Raw genomic sequence first — 21,864 nt, forward strand, 5'->3', positions numbered from 1 at the left:
CCCTCTTCAAGCAAGAAATTTAAGAACGTAAGAAGATCCCTGCTGGATCAGACCAGTGGTTGGGCATCCTGTTTCATACAGGGCCAACAAACAGGTCATAGGTTGAAATAGGGTGGTGGATTCTTCCTTATATTTCCTTTGATTACTGGAGTATTTTAGGGAGTTCAGATTCAGAACACCTATTGGTATAGCATTGATCCACCCTTCCCCTGTACACATTTCATTTGAACCCCCCAAAATCAGTAGAATAGTCTCGCAGATTGCGGCCTGGATCTCTGCTGGCTGTGACCTACATTACCCTGGGCAATAGTTACCTTGCTTGTTCCCAGTGGAGGTGCTTGCAGCCTTGGACTAGTAATGACATGGCATGGGGTTTGCCAGCTGCCCTGTATTGTACTTGTCTTTGTCCCCTCTGCGTGTGCATGGCAGAGCCACCTGCCGCCACCTGTTTTATTTGTGGCATTAGAAAGGCTGGGCTGTGACTCTCCATGTGGTTTGTAAAGCAACGTTTGCACCCAGCATCCTGTACAGTGCTGTATCTGCTGATTAAAGAGAGGCATTCTGTTCCACGGTGATTCTAGGAACTTCTGTGAACTTGTTCTTCTTTGTGTCTTGAAGCATTATGGCCTGCTACCTATGCAATAAGCTGAATTGCAGGATCTTGAAATGCCCACATAATGGTTTGTGATGTTGCGGGGGTTCATACGGTCTCCAGATTAACCATGTGGTATGGGAGCGTATTCTTATATGGGCTACACATTCCCATTTCATTGAGGCTTGAGGAACCACAGGAACTTTAGGATTCTGTGATTGCTGAGGGACTGGTTGTTTTCATACTGAAAAGACAACACTAAGAGTACATTTAGAACTGAGCATCACAGGGCTTTGGGGACACTGAATTCTACACAGCCAAATACTGGTCCAACTCTCCCCATCTTCAGTAATGCTCATTTTATTTGGGGGCAAAGGTTTTTATATGATATTTTGGAGCACAAGGGGATTGTTAGTTTTGGAATGGGGGGTTAAGTGTAAGAACTTTGACCCAGGGGGCACACTTCACTAGGTTGTCTCACCTGATGTTCAATTCCATTTTTAATATGAAACACTGATCTGCTTTTCTTACACCCATTTTACCTAGGATAAGTCGCAATAAAAGGAAAGGGGTACGCTAATTAGTTGCATGTGGGAGTATTTGTTTCATTCTTTGAATTTTCTGCTCTGACTCCTCATTCTGGGGCCCTAGTGTAAGATAGGTGGTCATATTTTGTGGCCCAGAGTAAAAGCAGAGTGGCTGTTGCAACTGGGAAAAACAGATTGCCTGAAGAGACCGTGGCTTTATTCCTCCCCTGGTTTTTAAAAGCAGAGCTCGGTGAGATTGAAAAACATTGCTTATTTAAGTAAAAACTATTCACAGGTGTTGAGGAACAAGCAGTATTTTGTGTAGTACTGTTGCATTTGGAATTCATCCATGCAAACATGTCCCCTCCACACACACACGTAATAAATAAATGCTCTTGTAGCCAGCTTCAATACTTACGGTATTTGGGAAGTGTTCTACAAATTAAGCCTAGTATTGGAATAGCAGAATAATGAATGCTTATCAGTGCACAACAGAACAATAAGATACAAACATATCAATCTAAGGTTTTTAAATGATGGACTGCTGATCTTTACTGTTAAGAATAATCAGTTAAGAAAATCCCATGAATGAGGCTGCATCTTCTAAAAGTACATTCTGAGGCTCAAGAGTGGGAAATGTAGTGACAGCGAGGGGGGCACCTGTGCTCTTATTGTCCAGAAGCACTTCCCTGTTCAGACATGAGTAAGAGCTAACAGCAGTTAATTCTTGGTTTAATTAAGCCAGGCAGGGCCAACAGCCGATCTCTTTCTGCACTGGGAATTCAGGATGACACACAGGATGGGGATATGCCAGAGCCCTACGAGGTAGGTTCGGTAAAGACAGACCAGCCTAAACTCATGTTTTCATCCTGGCCGGGTTTTTTTAAAAAATATTTTTTTATTTCTCTTCATTTAATATATCCATAAAAAAGCAATATAGTAATAAAGGAAAAAAACAAATATAATTTTAATTTAACAATCAAATGAATTCCCCCCTCTCCCTCTTCCGTCTAAAATTAAATTGTATAATCTTTCACTAACAGGACTAATCCCAATATTATTTTAATTTATCTATTCTTATCATATCCAACATTATGAAATCAATGCCTAATGTAAAAGTTAACACAAAATATGAATAAGGGATTAGATCAACGAGTATCCTTTAAGCGGTCCCGTTAAAAAGTAATTTTCACAATACATTCTCCAAGCCTCCCATTCCCCCCAAAATTGTTCATTATCATTCCGATTGATCAAAGCTGTGACTCCTGGCCGGTTTTGAAGGTGAATATGAACCCAGATCTCTCTCGCCCACGTGGTCAGGTCTGGATCGTGGAATCCCGGACGTTTTGGGGGAGGAGCCTGGGGGGAGGGGGGAGCCCGCCCTTCAGGTAGGGTGGCCAGGTCCCGTCTGGCAGCCGGCAGGGGAGGCTGGGACACTCCTAGCCCGGACGGTGGTGGGGGGCGGAGCCCGGCGCCAGGAGCCTCCGAAGCAGCCCTTTCCCTCCCGGGGCAGCCGGCCGGCCTCTGTCGGGCGCGGACGTGCGGGAGGCTGCCAGGCCCCACCGGGGGGAGTTGGCAACGCGCACAGCCGGAAAAGCGGTTTGTGAAAGCGAGGCGAGCTCGTCCCGGCAGCCCCCGCGGCCGGACTCTGGGCCACCAGTGGCGGGGAGGCGGGGGGAGCGGCGCGCGCTAGGGCCTGGGGGCGCGGGGGCCGACGGGATCGCGCGGGACGCGGGCTGAGGCAGGTGGGCCTTCGCCAGGGCGCGCGCGCCACACACACACACACCGAGAAGGGGGGGCGCGCGGGGGGCCCCCTCACTTTTCGCCCTGGCTCCTGCCAGCAGGTGTTGTGGGCGGTGCCCACAACACCTGCTGGCAGGAGCCAGGGCGAAAAGTGAGGGCCCCCCCCGCGCGCCCCCCCCCTTCTCGGTGTGCTGCCGCGAAAGGGTTAATCACGGGTCCTCCTCGCCCCCCCCCGCCTCCCCGTCACGAAACGGCGGCGGGGGGGGGGAGGTGGTCACCGCCGCTTGGGAAATAAAACAGGCCGCCGGCGGGCCCGCCAAAGCTGCCAGGAGGGCGGAGCGGGGGAGGAGACGGGGCCGCCCCGCCCCTCTCCTCCCGGGGGGGGGGCAGCACGAGAGCCCCGGGAGGGCCCGGCTCTTTTAACGGCGGCGGAGGGGTCCAGAGCAGAACGACGTCAGGCCTGGAGGGAGGGGGGGGTCAGAATTGCCCGTGGCCTGTTCCTGGGCCCGCGGAGGCTGAAGGGAGGCCTCTCTGAGGCCTTAGAAAGGAGACTTGCGGTCCTGACTGGGCCGGAGGAGAAAGCGGTCAGTGGGCGACACAACAACATTGGCATGCGTAAAATATTGTCGAAGGCTTTCACGGTCAGAGTTCATCGGTTCTCGTAGGTTATCCGGGCGGTGTGACCGTGGTCTTGGAATTTTCTTTCCTGACGTTTCGCCCGCAGCCGTGGCCGGCATCTTCAGAGGAGGAACACTGAAGGACAGTGTCTCTCAGTGTCAAGGGTGTAGGAAGAGTAATATATAGTCAGAAAGGGGTTGGGTTTGAGCTGAGTACTGTCCTGCAAAAGTAATGTGCGAACCATTGTCCTGTAAGTATCAAGATAATGTGCTAATGAGGGTATGGTATGTTAATATGGAACCATTGTATCCTGAAGTGATCAGTTAATGTGTGAAATCCAAGGCTAATCTGCATGGCTATTGTGGACTGTTGCCTTTGTTAGTCTGGAGGTTTGCAGAACAGGAAGCCAAGCCTTATTCATTCTTAAACTCTCCTCTTTTCTGTTAAAGTTGTGCTGATGATTAGCACATTACTTTTGCAGAACAGTACTCAGCTCAAACCCAACCCCTTTCTGACCATATATTACTCTTCCTACACACTTGACACTGAGAGACACTGTCCTTCAGTGTTACTCCTCTGAAGATGCCTGCCACAGCTGCGGGCGAAACGTCAGGAAAGAAAATACCAAGACCACGGTCACACAGCCCGGATAACCTACAACAACCAATTGGCATGTGTGTGTGTGAGAAGTGCCGTCAAGTCGCAGCCGACTTATGGCGACCCCTTTTTTTGGGGGGGGGGGTTTCATGGCAAGAGACTAACAGAGGTGGTTTGCCGTTGCCTTCCTCTGCATAGAGACCCTGGGCTTCCTTGGTGGTCTCCCATCCAAATACTAACCAGGGCTGACCCTGCTTAGCTTCTGAGATCTGACGAGATCAGGCTAGCCTGGGCCATCCAGGTCAGGGCAACATTGGCATACTGTAGGTTTAAAAACAAAACTGACCATTCCTATGATGATGGCCGTGGAATGGAATGGCCCGAGCGAGCTTTGCAAAAACCGCAGAGCTGCAAGGGGACTGTATGGCCAAAGGGTCCTTTGCCGTGAGGGAGGGCAGTCCCTCCATTTTCCAGCCCCCTGCTAACCAACCTGCTTATTCCAGAGCCATGGGCCACAAGCAGAGAGCATTTGCACCACAGAAAGTGTCTGCAGAGGAAATAACTCCAGAAGACGTAAGCAAGTCAGTCGAGCCACGGGTGACAAGGGAAAGCAAGAAACTCCCATGGCTGATAGAAAACCTGGCCTAGTGAGACACTCCTGTGTGACCCCAAATGCAGTAAACAGCTAGGCCCTGAATATGAATAAAACCCATCCATATAGTCTTCTCTGAGAAAATGTTACCAGGACTCAGCTCCTTCCTACCCTACTTGTGCTCAGCTCCTCCATACCTTGCCCTGCTTGTGATTTTCTGGATGTCTTTTGTGGAGACTTTCTCCAAGCCAAAGAGTGGGAAGAAAAAACAAGGGCTGGTTTCTGCTTCCTGGGAAGGCAAAAAAATATCAGCAACCTGGTTCTTCTAGTCTGGTCTTTTGCCCTTCTGCTGGTTAGTAGCAGGTGGTGTGGAGGGAAAGGGTGCCAAGCAATCTCACCAGCCTTATTGGTTTTCCAGTATTTTTTTCTGTAAAGCATCTCTCTCAGCCTCTTCTTGGGGACATGCCATTGGCTAGATTAGAAGGACAAACAGGAACCTGAGCTAGATGGCCCAAAATATCTGCTCTAGATTAGGAAACATACTCATGCATGCGTAGGCACATAGGGTGTATGATGTTCCTTCCTGTGTGTGCGTTTGGTACCTAAAGACATGGGGGCGCAATGAGCCTGTATATTTTTATTTGCATACTTTGGTGCAAATGTGCACCCCAATTTCCTCTTTCTTTCATCAATGTTTCTGTAGCTCCTCAGCCAGCAGGATGTTGACGCTACAAAGCTACTGTGAGGGGAATGAGTCTCTGACCCGAGCATGGGCTCAGGAGGGGTTGCACCCCTGTTTCTACTTCACACTGGTGCCTGCAGTGCTGGTCAGCATCTGTTTCCTGTTGGGTGCCCTGCAGTACGCCTGTTATGCCCGGTTCAGCCGCACCATGGAGCCAAAGTATATGCCGCGTTCCCGCATGTACTACATCCAGGTTCTCTTATCTCTGCTACTTGCACTGCTGCCCTTTGTTGCTTTGCTGTGGCAAGCATTGGGCATGCTGCAACTCCATGGCTATGTGGTGCTGTACGCCTCCTTTTCTGCCGTGAGCTGGGCCAGTTCAGTTGGTTTGTTGCACTTGGAACGCACCAGAGTGATGGTGCAGGACCGGATCCGAGGCCATGGAGCTATCCTGCTCTTCTTCTGGGCTCTGGCCTTTGCTGCTGAGAACCTGGCCTTCGTCTCCTGGAATAGCCCTCTCTGGTGGTGGGGCTTAGAAGACACCAACCAAAAGGTAAGTCAACACAGAGTCTAGACAGGTGGCCAGAGGCATGTTGCCTGCCTGGTGCTGTAGTGCAAGAACATGGCACTTGGTCAGTTTGGAACACCACTGCACTAAAAGTGAGGCATTCCCATGCAGATTGCACTCTTTGTGCTGGCCCTGCTGTGGTCTGTGTTAACCGTGCACTGGAAGAGGACCACCATGGTCTGAAGTACCCTGCTTGTGCACGCAGCAAGGATAAAAGAGGCAGAAACAGCACATCTCATCCCTTGAATTAGAGCTGTGTGAACAGGCATCCCAGTGGGAATTGGGGAAAAAGTTGTAAACCAGTTCCCAAGTGGGGTGAAGGTTTTCTTCCCAGTGATAATCAAGGGTTTTCCTAAGGAAAATTGTGAGTGATCTAGATGAGAACCATCTGTGCGTATGTGTAGTACAACTGTTTCTTTTTTATATAGAGAAGAAGCGTTTAGAAGTTGCAGGAGTGGAAGGAAATCAGCAGGTGAGGCTTTCCCTGCCGTGGAAATCCAGTAATGCGAGAAACCTTCCCTGTTGATTTTCTGTCTCTCCTGCAGGTCTTAAACACACAGAGCCTCTGTCCACGAGAAAGGGTCAGCCTTGGTGTGGAGGGCATTTCAGCGCATATTTGTGTTACCAGTGGGGGAGGTGAATCTTCAGCTACTCCATAGAGGATCTGTTACCCTGCCAGGCAGCAGCAAGCATCCCAGCCCTTCCTCTGGGGTCAGATGCCATTCTTTTCCTGTGCTGGAGGATCGTGAGATGGAAAGCAGGGACTGTAGCCTAAAGTTTTTAGAGAGAAGGGTCTAGGAAATAGGTTGATTAGATGGTGCAAGCACACGCTGGCCGCTGTTGCTGTTCTCAAGTGTCAGGCATTGCTTATCTTTTCCCTCCCAGCCTGCTCTGTTCAGCACACTTTTGCTGAGTCACTTTGGGCTTTTGTGTGTGTGTGTGTGTGTGTGTGTGTGTTTGGCCATGCATGTTTACATATACACTTAAGTGAAAATACTGTTTTGCTGAGTCATTTCAGCAGGACTTTTCCCCCCAATGACTCAGCATAAGCTCCCAGCTAAATAGTTTCCCCAGCTAAACAGTTTTCCAGATATAAGTCTGAGATTTCCAATTTCCTTGCATTGCCTATCTGTGCACCTAGCCTTCTTGAGGCAAGATGGAAGGGGAGAACTGATCCCATTCCGGTTCCTTTCTTAAGATATTACATTTTCTTACTTTTTATTTAGAGAATGTATATGTTCCCTTTGCAGAACTTGCTCAAGTTAGCTCATGTCTAATACAATAAAAACCAAAGAAGTCAATTAAAAAATGACAGCCCAATAAAAAGAGGTTAAAAATGCCAGGGCATAAGAACATACTCAGGCCTCAAAGGAATTTCAAGTGGCATACCTGGTTCCCCTGTGAGGTAGGCTGAAAGAGTGTGGTCCAGGATCACCCAGTGAGCTTCATGGCAGAGTGGAGATTTTGCCCCATTTGTAGTCTGATATTCTAAATATGACACCATGCTGGTTCTCATTCAGGGCCACTCCATTCCTGTATGCCAACTAGTAAATAATCCACAAAGGTTGCTTTTGACCCTGCACTTGGTGTAAGAAGATGGACCTAATGTTTGGAAAAGCTAATAGGGTGGGATTCTCTCAGCACTGTGCTGCACCCTCTGGTTTAAAATCTGTGATGTATGAATTAATTGTCCAGTGCTTCCAGCACTGCTTTCCTATGCTCTCTTCCCTTCCCCTCATCGCATGGAACAAATGGCTTGTCTTTATGCCACACTCTTGTAACGGTTTGTAATCTATTCCCAAAGCAACTGAGGTCCAGTTTCTCTTGCCAATACAGTCCCAAGGCCTCTAGGTGCATTGGCTGCCTGTTGGTGTAATCTAGAGGGATCCTGTCTATGCAGCCTGCACTGAGAGAGTCCGAGGATCTTCCTCCATCTAGTTCTAATTGTTTCTGGGCACTATCAATTTTTTATTCAAAATATTCAAATTTCATTTTTCAGTACAAAGCACTCACAAAGCATCCCCCTTTTGTTTGTGATGGGTGCTAGGGTTGGGTGCTGCTCAGTTGCTGACAGTTTGTTGAAATGTTGCAGGAACTTCAGAACACATTTGTAAGGGACTGTGTTTTTAATTAATTTTAATTACCCCAAATAAAAAGAAATAAAAGAGATAACAAAAGGTAACAATTTTGGCAGGCCTACACGTAATAAAAGTTTTCCAAATATCTAAAAATGTGTCCATGTGTAATTGTCATCTATATGCCATATATTCATATGTTGATAAAATTGTAAGTCCTCAATCCGTTGGATTTCTGGAAGTGGGCATTTATCTTTCCACTGTTATAATCGAAGTCTTTTAACAACAAAATGGGCAAAGAGGTCCATTTTTGTTGACCATTAGTTAGTCTCCAGGAGACAGGCAAATAGTTTAAAAGTACAAAAGCATTCTGAAAAGATCAATGAATATTGTAATGCAGAACTGATATGAGTAATTACTTCTTCCCAAAAAGACTAACTGGACAGGCCCAAAGCATATGTTTAAGAGATGTGTCTTGTAGGTTACAACACCAACAGTTTGACACCTCTTCATTTGTTTGTTTGCTTTTTTGCATCATGGTACTGTTTGATAACAATGGGAAGGAATGAGGGACTTTTGCTTCCCAGTTCAGCAAGAACTGAAGTCATACACCCCTCATTTAAGAGCAAGCGTCCCCTGCCTGCCACTCCAGAGAGCTCCTGCTCTTCTCCCTCCTCACTCAGTTAAATCTCATTAGCTAGCTTTTCTTACTGTGACTGCATGCCTCAGAATACGAGGAATAGGGTTCAGAAAATGCAAGACGCAAGCATACTCAAACCTGTTTTTTGCTTTTCTTCTAATAAATGAATGCTTGGACCAGTATTTGACGGGTCATTTGATTTCAAGTTTGTTTAGGTCTGCTCAAATGCCAACCTTAATGGCACTTTCCCTTACTCCAAGTCATATGACCCAGGACGAGATCGTGGGAATGGAGCACACGATAGGACATTAGACTAGGAAGACCTGAGTTCAAATGTGTACTCGGGGGTTCAACTCTGAGCATTCCATGAACAGACCTTCCAGCATTTTGTTTTATTTTTTTGAGAAAATTCATACACTACTGAGCCTGATTTGGATTGGATTGATTAGGTTTGGGTTGCTTTTAAGCTGCTCTGTTTTCCTGACCTGAAATGGCCCAAGGAGCTACTGTAGTACGGGCCCTGATATGGGCATCTGTATATTTGTACAGGGCAGGTAGCATGTCCTCCCAGCTGGTTCAGGTTGAGAATCCCCCTCTTCCCCCTGCACTGTGGCCTAGTGGTTAAGAGTGGTTGACTCCAATCTGGTGAACTGGGTTGGGTTCCCCTCTCCTACACAGGAAGCCAGCTGGGTGGCCTTGGGCTAGTCACATTTCTCTTCGAACTCTCAGCCTCACCTACCTCACAAGGTGGTCTGTTGTGGTGACAGGAAGGGAAGAAGATTGTAAACTGGTTTGATTCTCCTTCAAAGGTAGAGAAAACTGGCATATAAAAGCCAACTTCTTGATCCAAATTAATCTCCTGAATGCATGATTTCTTTTTTAAAAGCTGGGAGCTTTATTCGCTGATGTGCCAGCATTATGTGTGGTCAATCTTAAAGTTCACTTACAGTGCCATCCTAAGCAGAGTTATACCTTTCTAAGTTCATTGAAACCAGTGGGCTTATAAAGATGTAAATCTGCTTAGGGTGGCATGAATCAGTCACTCTCTCTTTAACATTTTGAGCATGCTATTTGCATTGGGTCCTGGGTTCAATTCTCAGATAAGTCTATGCCCCCATGAAAGGCAAGGTCACACTTTTTCTTACCAGTTGCTGTTTGCTTCACATCCTCCTTGTGGGCCTTCTAAAGCATTGGGTTGGCTGTTGCGGGAAGTGGGACATTGGACTATGACTATCACTGATTGGATGCAGCAGGGCTTTTCATATGCTCATTACCATTTGTAACAAGGGAAAGGGGGAGATATACTGCAAGAAAATATCTGACCTTTGATCAACTCCCCCAGGTACAGTTCAGTCTGTGGTTACTACGCTACATCTGCACCTTCACCCTCTTCACCTTGGGAATAAAGGCCCCTGGCCTGCCTCGGAAGCCCTACATGCTGCTAATTAATGAAGATGAACGCGACGTGGAAAACAGACAGGTGGGCTTCTGTTACCCTAAAGCAGGGGTGGGGAACCTTTTTCCTGCCAAGGGCCATTTGCACATTTATAACATCATTCGGGGGCCATACCAGGTGTAGATCTGGTGGGGGGAGAGGCTAGGGTTGCCAGGTCTCCGGCCACCACTTGGAGGTTGGCAACCCCAGGGGAGGCCACGCAGAGAAGTCCTGGAGGGCACCCCCACTCCCCCACTCCTCCCCCCCTCCCAGGTAGGAGGGCAGCCAGCAGTGGGCCTGAGCAAACGAGGCACCAGGGGGGCGCAGCCCGCAGTCAATCGGCAAGGGAGGAAGGAAGGAAAACAGAAAGAGGAAAAGGGAGAGGGAGAAAGAAATGGAAAGGGGGAGAAAGAAAAGGACAGAGGGAGACAGACAAAGAAAGACACAGAAAAAGAGGAAGAGAGAAAAGCCTTCCCGCACACACACACACACATACACACACCGGCCCCACGCGACATGGCTCCATGCCCTCCCACCCCCAGAGTCCACAAAAGCCCCCCCCCCCCCGAAGCCCGATTGGCTCCTGTGCGCATGCTCTGCCGCCGGGAACCATGGGCCTCTTCCCCCCCCTCGCTGCTCAACAGCCGACAGGCAGCAAGAGGGGCTTACAGTGTGCCCCGGCATTCCTGCACACTGCGGCTATAGGGGGCAGCTTTGGGGGAAGCGTCCCTCCCCCTCCTCTTGCCGACTAACAGTCAGTCGGCGAGAGGAGGTCCAAAGGGCGCCGCAGTGCCCCTGCAAGCCGTGGCCCCAGGAACACCCTCAGGGAGGGCCGTCCTGTGCAGCGCCTCCGTGGCAGGGCCCTGGAGCTCCCGAGGGCCACAAAAAATGTCCTCGGGGGCCGCATACGGCCCCTGGGCCTGAGGTTACCCATCCCTGCCCTAAAGGCAGTCCTATGTCTGCCTCTTTTATGTGAACCAGCTTGGTGGTGTGGGGGCCATGAGCATCACTTTGCAAGGAACAAGCGTTTTTTGCTTTCTCCCCAACTAACTGCCATTTTGAAGAAGGCCCTACTGTTGCCACAGGAAGTCGTGTCAAGGTCTAGGATAGACTCTCAAGCCGGAGCACACATTACAGATGACGCAGAGATGGGTTTTACAATTAATCTCTGGCAATTAATATGTGACACTCCTTCATGAATCAACATATCCTGCCAGTAGGAGTGTGTAGGTGCCTAACACGCAGGTCGTTTTGGCAACATCATGGCATCAACTAATATGTGCTCTGGTCCTCAGATCTGGAATAGAAAGGAAATGGTGGCCTGTACTGTACTGTCTGTGCCTCTTGAGTCTTCCAGCTTTCCTCTCTGTTCACATGGCCCCTTCTAGTTCCTGGGAAAATAATTCCTGTGGTAACTGGAGCTCCACTGACAGAAAACCCAAAAGGAACTGTTTCCCTCCCTCCCTTCTTCAGCCTCTCAGCTTGCATGATTGTTTCTGCATTCAGCTCCTGCACCCTCAGGAACAAACTTCCTGTGGGGGTGGGAAGGGGCTGTAGCAATGGAGAGAAATGTGGCAAACTCAGTTCATGGATGGTAGGTTGCAGGCCGGTGTGAGGTCTAGGGATGCCACCCATTGCTGCTACTTCTTTGAAAAAACGGGCCCTAGCTCAGTGGCAGAGGGCATGGTTGGCATGCAGAAGGAACCAGGACCAATCCCTGGCATCTCCAAGTGAACAGACCACAAGCAGAAGGGCAGAGGGCAGTAGAGTCTCCATGTGAGATCCTGGAATGCTGCTGTCAGAATTAGACCGGGGACCAAGGGTCTGACTGGTGCAAGACAGCTTCTAATGCTCAAAGGCTGCTGTGTCCCAGCCTCAGCAAGATGGTAAGAGATGCAGCAGCTATTTCTTTTCTGGTGTGGCATTGCTAAGGAAAGCCACGTCTATTGTACAGCTGCACAGAAACTCCTGTTGCCAGCCTCCATTAGGAGAGAGGTAGCAACAAAGGAAATGAGAGGAGGACAAACAGGCAGCTTACTGTAGGTAGAAGTTCACTGAAGGGGTGGGGCAGATAGTATAGAAACTGGCTGGTAAGGCCAGTTCAGGGATATAAAACGCTGAGAGGTACAATCAGATTATGTTGAGACATAACTGCCCTGCAGCTCTTCCCGTTTATATAGGCTCCTGGGAGTACCAACATAATTCAGGTCTGTTGCAGTTATTACTGAAGTAATGTACTAAACACCTGAAATGAGCAACAAGTGCTGAACATTATTTATTAATGATACTGGATTTGACAATGATTTTTTTTAGGTCTTATTATAGCTAAGGCATGAAAGAAGGCCAACATTGTAAGCTGAGTTAGACGTTAATCTGGTAGGCTAATATCTAATGAAGGATTTTAAGTACAGGCTAAAGCTTAAAATACTTGAACATTAGTTGTTAGAGACTTGCTTACGTTAATGATAAAACCCAGCAGAGGTGACTGATCCCCAGCAGATGGCACTGTGGACCTCTCCTGGACTGTGCAGATTTGCATTTTAGATCTGCCTTTGCGAGGAGCTTGGGGCAATCATCTGTTTCAGCATGAGGCCTCCCTCCAGTCTCCCTTTCCTGCTGCCTCAACCAGCTTGAACAATAACCAGCTAACGGGTCATGCTGGTATGAATGGGCTGGATTAAAAAAAAGTGATGATACAGTGTCCTGGGATGCTTTTAAAAAGCTTGGATTCTATACTCAATCAAACCAGTCTTTGTGCCTAGAAAAAGCAAGTTCTCAACTGTATATATTATACAAAAATAAAACAATTTAACAGATCCTTATACATAATTCTTCATGTAAGCTTCCCAGGGCCATCTACCTGACTACTGTTGGAAGCCGTGTGCTAATTAGTGTCTAATGGACATTAGAGCAAATCTTAAGATCTTAATGGTACTAACAGATGGAGTGGTATAATGGTTAAAAGCAGTGGTTTGTAATGCCAATCCTAGGCTACAGATCCCTTCCCTCATCATGTGTTTTGTTTCCGCCATGTTGAGCACCATTTCCCTCGCAAGAAAAGATTGAGAAAAAGTAGGAATTGAGCAGTTCTGCCCTCTCTTCATCGCCTGTTACAATTTCACTTTCCAGTCCCTGCAATGGGCTTATCATGTTTTTGTTCTCATTCTTACTCTGTACATAGGAAAAGCACCCTTTTTTGTTGTGTTTAGCATCTCTGGCTAGCCCAGTGGTCGGCAAACTCATTAGTCAACCGAGCCAAATATCAACCGTACAACGATTGAGATTTCTTTTGAGAGCCAAATTTCTTAAACTTAAACTATATAGGTAGGTACACTGTTTATTAACTTAATAAACTTTAATTAAAGTTTTAAGTCTTAATTCAACTATAGGTACACTGAATAAAACTTCATATCATACTTAATAGTGATCTTATTTATTGTTAAAAATTAAATTGTAAGTAAGGTATCCATAAAATTAAATCATGACAATGACTGACAAACACTGTACATTTTCCCCATCTGCATTCTCAAAACTCTGCAGGGGGGCTTATTGTTGAGCTTTGAGAATCTGGATGGGCCAAATGCATTTTTCCTAGTCTTTGTGAAGGTAGTCTATCTCTTGCCAGTAGTTTTTCATTAGGTTAGTGGTGCCAGAAATTAAACCAGTCTTAAAGTACCATCCCTGTGGCCATTCATACATCTGAGGTATTCTTCTCCCTTTATGTGTGTGTGTAAAGTGCTGTCAAGTCACAGCTGATGCATGGTGACCTTGTAGGCTTTTCAGAAACATTCAGAAGTGCTTTGCCATTGGCTCTCCCTATATCGTTCTCTACTTTTTACAGGAAAAATTGGCAAGACCGCCACCTAGCCGCCAAGGTTCTACGCCTTCCTTCCTAGAGCCTCATAATAAGCTATAATTGTGCTTAACCATATCATTCGTTCTCACATACATGAGCAGGATGATAGCATATCAGTGGGCTTGACAAGTCTCGGCAACCTGTTTGTCACAGCCTGGATCCGACTACTGGGAAGCTAAGGTTTGCCCACAGTTACCTCCATATACCATACCTCTCAGTAGGTAATCACCAACCACCACCCTTCTCTTCCTCTTCTTGCAGATTGTGGTTAAATTACCTCTGTCCTTGAGGGGCTGAGTCTTATTCCCCGTGTGGCATAGCCTGCTGTAGCTGTCCTCTAGCAGGATTCTCACTGGAACACTCCTAAAAGCAGTTTCTTAGTTCAAGTGGTTCAGAACATCTACTGATTTCCCCTGCTCCTGCAAGAACTCTCTTCCATGCAGTTTCCTCCCTGTCACCCTTGAAGGTCACTTTCTGCTGTCATCTTTGCTTCTGTAGCCCTGGCCCTTGGCACAAACCATACAGGTTGCCATCATAGAGGCCTCACTATCCGTCTCTCTCTTGTTCATATCAGCATCCATTTCTATTGATGGGAGTGACCCATTGCTGCTTCTTTTGCCAGCTGGGTGACCTTGGGCTAGTCACAGCTCTCTTAGAGCTCTCTCAGCCCTACCTACCTACAGGGTGTCTCTTGTGGGGAAGGGAAGGTGATTGTAAGCCAGTTTGATTCTTCATTAAGTGGTAGAGAAAGTCAGCATATAGAACCAACTCCTCTTCATAAGAACATAAGAAAGGCCCTGCTGGATGACACCAAGGCCCATCAAGTCCAGCAGTCTGTTCACACAGTGGCCAACCAGGTGCCTCTAGGAAGACCCCAAACAAGACGACTGCAGTAGCAGCATCCTGCCTGTGTTCCACCGCACCCAATATAATCGGCATGCTCTTCTGATACTAGGCATGCTCCTCCTCCTCCTCCTTCCTTATTTCACTCCTTGCATGAAGGTTGCCTGAAACATCTGTGATCCCTTTTGTAGCAAAGGCACTTACTTGAATTGTGAAATTTCAAATAATGATAGAAAGCAAGTCTAATGATCTGGTTTCTTTACCCTGCTACTGAACTCACACACAGTTACTTAACTCAAGTACCTCTTACTTTTTAAAAAAATGCTTTGATACTAGAGTTACAGTGTTATCACAGGGTGTGTTTACAACAGGGGTGAGGAACCTTTTTTCTGCCAAGGGCCATTTAGATATTTATAATATCATTCGCGGGCCATACAAAATTATCAGCTTAAAATTAGCCTGCTATACTCTTGGGCAGTCCTAGCAGCTCCATAGCTAATGACTCTTCAAGGCAGAAAAAAGGTTCCTTTTCTCGGCAAAACAAACACATCTGCCTTGAATAGAGGCTATTCCTGTCTGCGGGAGGGGGCGGATCACCAGTCTTAGATCCTTCTGAGCTAGAGATCTGCCAGGACCCACGAAGGACCAGACCAAATGCTTTCGCGGGCCTTATACGGCCCCCGGGCCTGACGTTCCCCACCCCTGGTTTACAAAGAAAGCTTGTAAGCCAGTCCTAAATATGTAGTTCTGACAAAAGCTCCACCCTCCTGGTCTAGCCAATCACAGTGGGGCCTAGCTCATAAATAGGTCATAAAACAGGATGTGCGAGTCAGCTACTATGGTGATTGAACAATGGGTAGTGAAGATGGAAGAGAAAGGGGATTTAGGGCTCTGTTGGGTAGCAGAGATCTCTTCTGTTGAATCCTTTGAAATGAACTCTTTCTTGGCTAGCTAAAAACCTGACCTGTAGACTTTAAACCCTTTAGGCCTAGTTTAGATCTAGATCTTAGTAGTACTGGTTTGTCTCAGCTGCTGTAGCAGTGTTGAGAGGATGCAAGATGTAAGTTCTGTAGGATGCCCTGTCAAAGCAACTGTAAAGATGCTGAATTCCTGCCCCTTTGCGGACGTGTTTTCCCATCCTGTTCCATGAGCTCCGTGCCTTTCTCGCTCAGTTTCTGTGGATGTTCTTTGCTTCCCTGTCCAGCTGTGTTTCTCCCTGTGTCCTTTGCCATGAAGCGCCTATATTCCTGAATTCCACCCCTCTGCTCAATTTCTGCCTCAGCCCATCCCCCAGATGTCAGCTATAATCGTTGCTCAGGCACCACATCAGAGAGGTCACTAGCCTCCTTCCCCATGACAACACAGGTGAAACATTTTCAGGCCCCCTGGCCTGAAGTTCCTTCTCTTGTACTCTCTTCCATTTCTGCCTCTCAGCCCCTGCTTCCAGATGACAGAGAGACTCACTCCACTTGGAGGGATTTGGGTCGGAAGATACGGCTGCTTTCCCTCTACCTCTGGCCAAAGGGGAACTGCCTGCTGCAGTGCCTGGTGGTATTCTGCATGACGCTTATGGGGATGGACCGTGTCATCAATGTCTTTGTGCCCATCTATTACAAGAAAATTGGTAAGTGGTGGATAAATGGTTTCTCGGGTGGCATAGTGCTGCTCCCAGCAGAGATCCAGAATGCATACGAAAGAGCATGGGACAAATGACCTACTTCCACACAGATGGTGGTGATGCTCCATGTAGCTCTCATGCCCACTGTAAGAATTGTCACCATGTGGAAGCCATGGTTGGGTTTTTCATGTGGAGGCACCCTTGGAATTCAAAAATCCCTGGGGAGAGGAGGAGAGAACTGGAATCACGTTTTCTATTTTAACCAGTTTTCTGACTTGACCATTGGGGGTTCCCTTACTCAGGCTTTGGCAGAATGCAGGGGACAGAAAAGGAGCCACTTGTGACAAGCCCAGCATGACACAAAATTATTTAGGGTGGTTAAAACAAAGTCGGACTGTGAAGAGCTCCAGAAGGATCTCTGCATACTGGAAGAATGGGCATTAAAACTGCAAATGAGATTCAATGTGAGGAAGTGTAAAGTGATGCATATTGGGGCAAAAAATCCCAACTTCACATATACACTGATGGGATCTGTGCTGGCAGCGACAGACTAAAAAAGGGATCTTGGGGTGGTATTGGATAGCTCAATGAAGATGTCAGCCCAGTGTGCTGCTGCTGTAAAAAAGGCAAATTCCATGCTGGCCATAACTAGACGAGGAATTGAGAATAAACTGCTGATATCATACTGCCTTGTACAAATCTTTGGTGAGACCACACTTGGAATACTGTGTACAGTTCTGGTCACCACACCTAAAAAAGGATATTACAGAGCTTGAGAAGGTGCAGAGAAGAGCAACCAAAATGATTAGGGGACTGGAGCAGCTGTCCTATGGGGAGCGGTTAAGACGCTTAGGGATGTTTAGCTTGGAAAGAAGGTCGCTGAGGGGAGACATGATAGAGGTCTATAAAGTTATGAATGGTTTGGAGAGAGTGGACAGGGAGAAGTTTTTCTCCCTCTCCCATAATACTAGAACACAGGGTCATCTGCTACAGCTGGAGGGTGAGAGATTCAAAACAGATAAAAGGAAGTATTTTTTCACACAACGCATAGTTAAATTGTGGAACTCCCTGCCCCAGGATGTGGTGATGGCTGCCAGCTGGAGGGCTTTAAGAGGGGAGTGGACATGTTCATGGAGGAGAGGGGTATTCATGGCAATTAGTTAGAATGGATGCTAGTCATGTTGCATATCTATTCTCTCTAGTATCAGAGAAGCATGCCTATTATTTTGGGTGCGGTGGAACACAGGCAGGATGGTGCTGCTGCACTCGTCTTGTTTGTGGCTTCCTGGAGGCACCTGATTGGCCACTGTGTGAACAGACTGCTGGACTTGATGGGCCTTGGTCTGATCCAGCAGGGCCTTATGTTCTTATGTTCTCTCCATAAGCACTACAGGCAATTACAAAGCAGCGTTTCAAGGGGTGGGGACTCAAATGCTTTTTGTCTCCCACATGGAGTTCTATTTTATGAGCAGACATTGTCATGTAAAAATGGGTTTTAAAATGGTGCTTGGGTTTCTCCAACCCAACCCCATTCCTTTTAAAGCTCTCTGTTGGTTTTTAAAACGGCACTTGAGTTTCCACTGGGGGGGAGAGGGGAGCTGGATGTTTTTCTCAAGAGTAAGCACTACAGCCAATTACAAAGCGGCATTTCAAGGGGTGGACTCAAATGCTTCCTGATTTGAGCTTCTTGATTTTGCTGGTGCATAGCATTTTTTTTAGAATTCGCAACAGAAAAGTATGGGTCGAGCGAGCATCAAACCCCAGGTAAAACTCCCATGCATAAATGACCATAGTTGTACATCTCAGGGAGCTGCAGCCAGCTCCATGTGGCATGTATCCATTACAAATTCATTGTTTTTAAGTATTGTACATTAACAGTGTGTACAGAGAGTTTTACACACACAACTTGTGTGAAGAGACCCTTCTACAGACTCATTTGCAAGTGTCGGTGCTACCTGTTCCATTACATGCCTGTTGGGAACTGTGACTTGGAATGGCTGGTACAGCATAGGGGACTTGGAATGGAGGGGGTGGGGGCACCAGACCCTGGCTTGGAGCTGCTGCTGGACTTTTCTCCTTGCCTGATGCGAGGCGGCAATGGCATCATCTCCCCTCCCCCTTTGATTCTTCCTGAATGGATCATTTTCCTGGTGCTTCAGTATGGCTGCCCTGCACAGGAAGGCAGTTTTCTGTACCGAAACCCTGCCCAGGACATATTCTATAGAGAGGGAGCCGGTGATTAAGAGAATGCAGGACTGCTGGGTACTTTGCTTCTCCTGCCATGTTGCTCTGTGTGCCAGAGCAGCCTCTTGTCTCATGGGGCCACTCCACATGTTACGAAGAAAGAGTTTGCACTTTGGGGTAGTGCAGTTCTTGACAGGTGCCCCTTTAGGTTCCTCCCAAATAGATGGAGGGGAGAGGGGTTTTGCATAGCTGCCTGCCTGATGTGCTGGTTTCTTTTTGCATAAAGTGTAAAATGGCTTGAATTGTCATCCTTTGAGTTCTTCTTCTAAGGCCCGCTTCTTCAGCAAAGACCTCCTCTGACCCTCCAAGACCTCACTCTCCCCGCCTTGCTCTCCCTTACCTCATCCCTCATCTTTATGGTCCCCCCTCTGGGAACTCTCCAGCCTCCCTCAGATCCCTGCCATGTCCATTTTGTGTGCTTTGAACACCTTCTGGAACCCTCCATTCTCTGGTCTGGCTCATATTGGTGGTGGTTAAGAGTGGTGGAGTCTGATCTGGAGAACTGGGTTCGATTCCCCACTCCTCCACAGGAGCGGCGGACGCTAATCTAGTGAGCCAGGTTGGTTTCCCCACTCCTACACACGAAGCCAGCTGGGTGACCTTGGGCTAGTCACACTCTCAGCCCCACCTACCTCACAGGGTGCCTGTTTTGGGGAGGGGAAGGTGATTGTAAGCATGTTTGATTCTTCCTTAAGTGGTAGAGAAAGTCAGCATATAAAAACCAACTCCTTCTTCTTCTTCATATTTAATAAGGCTCAGACAATTTCATTCCCAGATGAATCTGCAAAGTCAGAGTGAGCCTTCCTGGATGATGTCGCTTCTTTTCCTTGTCACTAGCTCATGGGGAGATGTAGTAGCCTACTGAAATCTCCCAGTTCCTCACCCAGGGTCTTCTGTCCTGAGCCTTGCTGTGACCTCTCGTCCCATTTAGTCCTAGCCCAACTCTGTGTTCAGCTCCTGGGGGGAAGAGGGGGCTGCCTGCAAGGGGGGGGGCTCCCTTTTTTTCCAGAAGCCACTGGTGTGTGCCAGGTTCCCATGCCCCAGTGGGTGGTGCAAGTGCCAGCTCAGGGCAGCTATTGAGAGGTGTCTGAATAGGAGAGGATGGACTCTGGACCTGCTTTTCAGCCCTGACTTTTAGACTTCACAAAAGAGTTATTGCAGGCGGGGGGAACGGAATTGCAGACTGCATACAAAATTGATCAGTGGGAATGGAGCTGGGAGTGAGGGATGCTCTGTCCTACATGCTAAGCAGATGCTGGGCAGAGAGAGTTTCCTCATGATCCTACCTGGGGTAGGCTACACCCTCCGAGTCTTAACTGGATTTCTTGCTTCCCCTCCCCGCAATTTTTTACTTTAATTCGGCTCTGAACAGTTTCACACTAAGACTAAAAGAAAAAAAGTCTATCCTATCTAAAATTAATAATTTAAAATCTTAATCAACTGCGGGGGAAACTTGGCAACTGGCAAAGTAATATTAAAATCCACCCCTGCTAAAAGAGATCTGAAATTATCCAGGTCACACTGAGAGTCCCAAATAAAAGGTTTTATCCATCTATCCTTGGCCAAATTGAGCATGTCACAGCCGAACAGAGAATGTTGAAGGATGTCTATTTGACCAGAACTACACTGACACACTCGCTCAAAATACAGCACCTTATTTAAATGACCCAGTAACTCCCCTGATGAAATGGCATTCAATCTAGCCAACATAAATCATTGTCTATAGTGTGGGATTATCAGTAAATCACAGTATGTTGGAAGAGATTGTGGTAGTATTAAGCCTAGGTATAAAGGTGAACATACTCTATGTCGTCTTGTCATAGTGCTTCTAAAATCCAGTTTTTGCAAGCAGTTTAAAATTAAAGAAAGAGCAGCGGATGGCCCAAAGTCTTTTAAGTCATGGAGAGACATCCTTAAAATCTGAATACGATTCTCTGCCAGTTTGCTCCATGAGCTCTGATTAAGAATTGGCTTGCAGTAGATGTAAGTATCCATTCTCCTACTGAGGCTACATCGTCTTGATTAGTGGGTTATTTCCTCCCTTCGTCCAGGTAGGCAGGACCAAGATCTTTCTTCTTCCTGTCTTCCCATTGGTGGGAAATAGCCTGCAAACTTTCAGTTCCGTCCTGCCTCGTAAGGGTACGCAGGCTTGTGAGCTCAGCTCTGTGGTCACTGTTAATCTCTAGTGTTCTGCAAACGTTTATTCAGCTCCTTTGGTGCAGTTTTCGTCCGTGACTCGTCTTACCTGTCGTCGTTTCTCCCCGGTTTGTCTCCCCTTGTTGTGAGGGTGTTTGGAGGGGGTTTTTTGTCTCCGGTTTTATTCTCTCCGGAGATTCAAAATGGCCGACGCAACTCCTGAGAGAGAGGACGATCTCCTCTCAGTGACTGATTACCAGGTTAATCTGGTGCAGTCGGCCCCTAAGAACCCCGAGGCTTCCAATGCCCGCAATTGCGGTGTTTTAGGAAGCGCGGAGCAGGAGAGCTCCGTTTTAACTGCTGACAATTCCTCCAAGCCAAAAAAGGCGCGCAAGACCTTTTCAGGAAAAAAGGTCACTTCGGCTCTTCAGGGGAGTAGGAAGAGAAAGCGCGGCCTTAAAGTTGGCGTTCCACAGAGAGCAGGGAAAGAAGCCCCTGCCTCCTCTGTTTCGGCTGGTACCGCGAGGCTGCCTGACGCGCCTTCAACCTCGGTTGCAGGTAGTGTTCCCCCGGTAGTGGGCGGCCATTTTCCTTCCTCGTCGGGTGGTTTTTTCCCGCCGTCCTTCCCTCCAGGCAGCCATTTTGGGTCCTTCCCAAATGTGCATAGTCATTTCCCCACCCCTTATATGTCCTCAGGGTATCAGTTTGTCCTGGGAAATTCAGCCTCCGGCACTTCACTTCCTCCTCCTCCTACCAACCGCATGCTTACTAGCGAGGAGGCTGATGATTTGATTAATGTGGCATTACAAAGGGAATGGATGGCCTTTCAGGCACATCAAATTCGAACCCAATCCTTGCCGGTTCAGAATTTGGAGGAATCCCCTTCCACCTCTTCTTCCAGGTCTCATTCCACCGGGAGGGGATCCGAGCCTTCCCAAATTGGGGACTCTTCAGCCAATTCTAAATGGCCCACTAAGGCTGCATTGAAGTCCCGGCCCCTGGACCAGGAGCATAGTTCCCAGGCCTCCTCCATAGATTCCGGGGAGGAAAAAGAGGAGGGTGAATTTGAAAGTGATGATGAGGAAGTCCTTGGGGAAG

At 47.7% G+C, this 21,864-nt stretch overlaps 1 protein-coding gene across 1 annotated transcript in view; it reads left to right on the forward strand.

The window, feature by feature from the left end:
- Positions 1–5,387: 5,387 nt before the first annotated feature.
- The window catches only part of ABCB6 (ATP binding cassette subfamily B member 6 (Langereis blood group)), a 52,128-nt gene continuing 35,651 nt past the window's right edge, over positions 5,388–21,864 (forward strand). Inside the window, exons 1-3 of the mRNA XM_056852041.1 lie at positions 5,388–5,904; positions 9,977–10,114; positions 16,203–16,392. Of these exons, the coding sequence (XP_056708019.1) occupies positions 5,389–5,904; positions 9,977–10,114; positions 16,203–16,392 (844 nt within the window). The 5' untranslated portion in view covers position 5,388. The remainder of the gene's footprint in view (positions 5,905–9,976; positions 10,115–16,202; positions 16,393–21,864) is intronic.

Source organism: Euleptes europaea, chromosome 6 (genome assembly GCF_029931775.1).
Source record: "Euleptes europaea isolate rEulEur1 chromosome 6, rEulEur1.hap1, whole genome shotgun sequence".
Taxonomy (NCBI): domain Eukaryota; kingdom Metazoa; phylum Chordata; class Lepidosauria; order Squamata; family Sphaerodactylidae; genus Euleptes; species Euleptes europaea.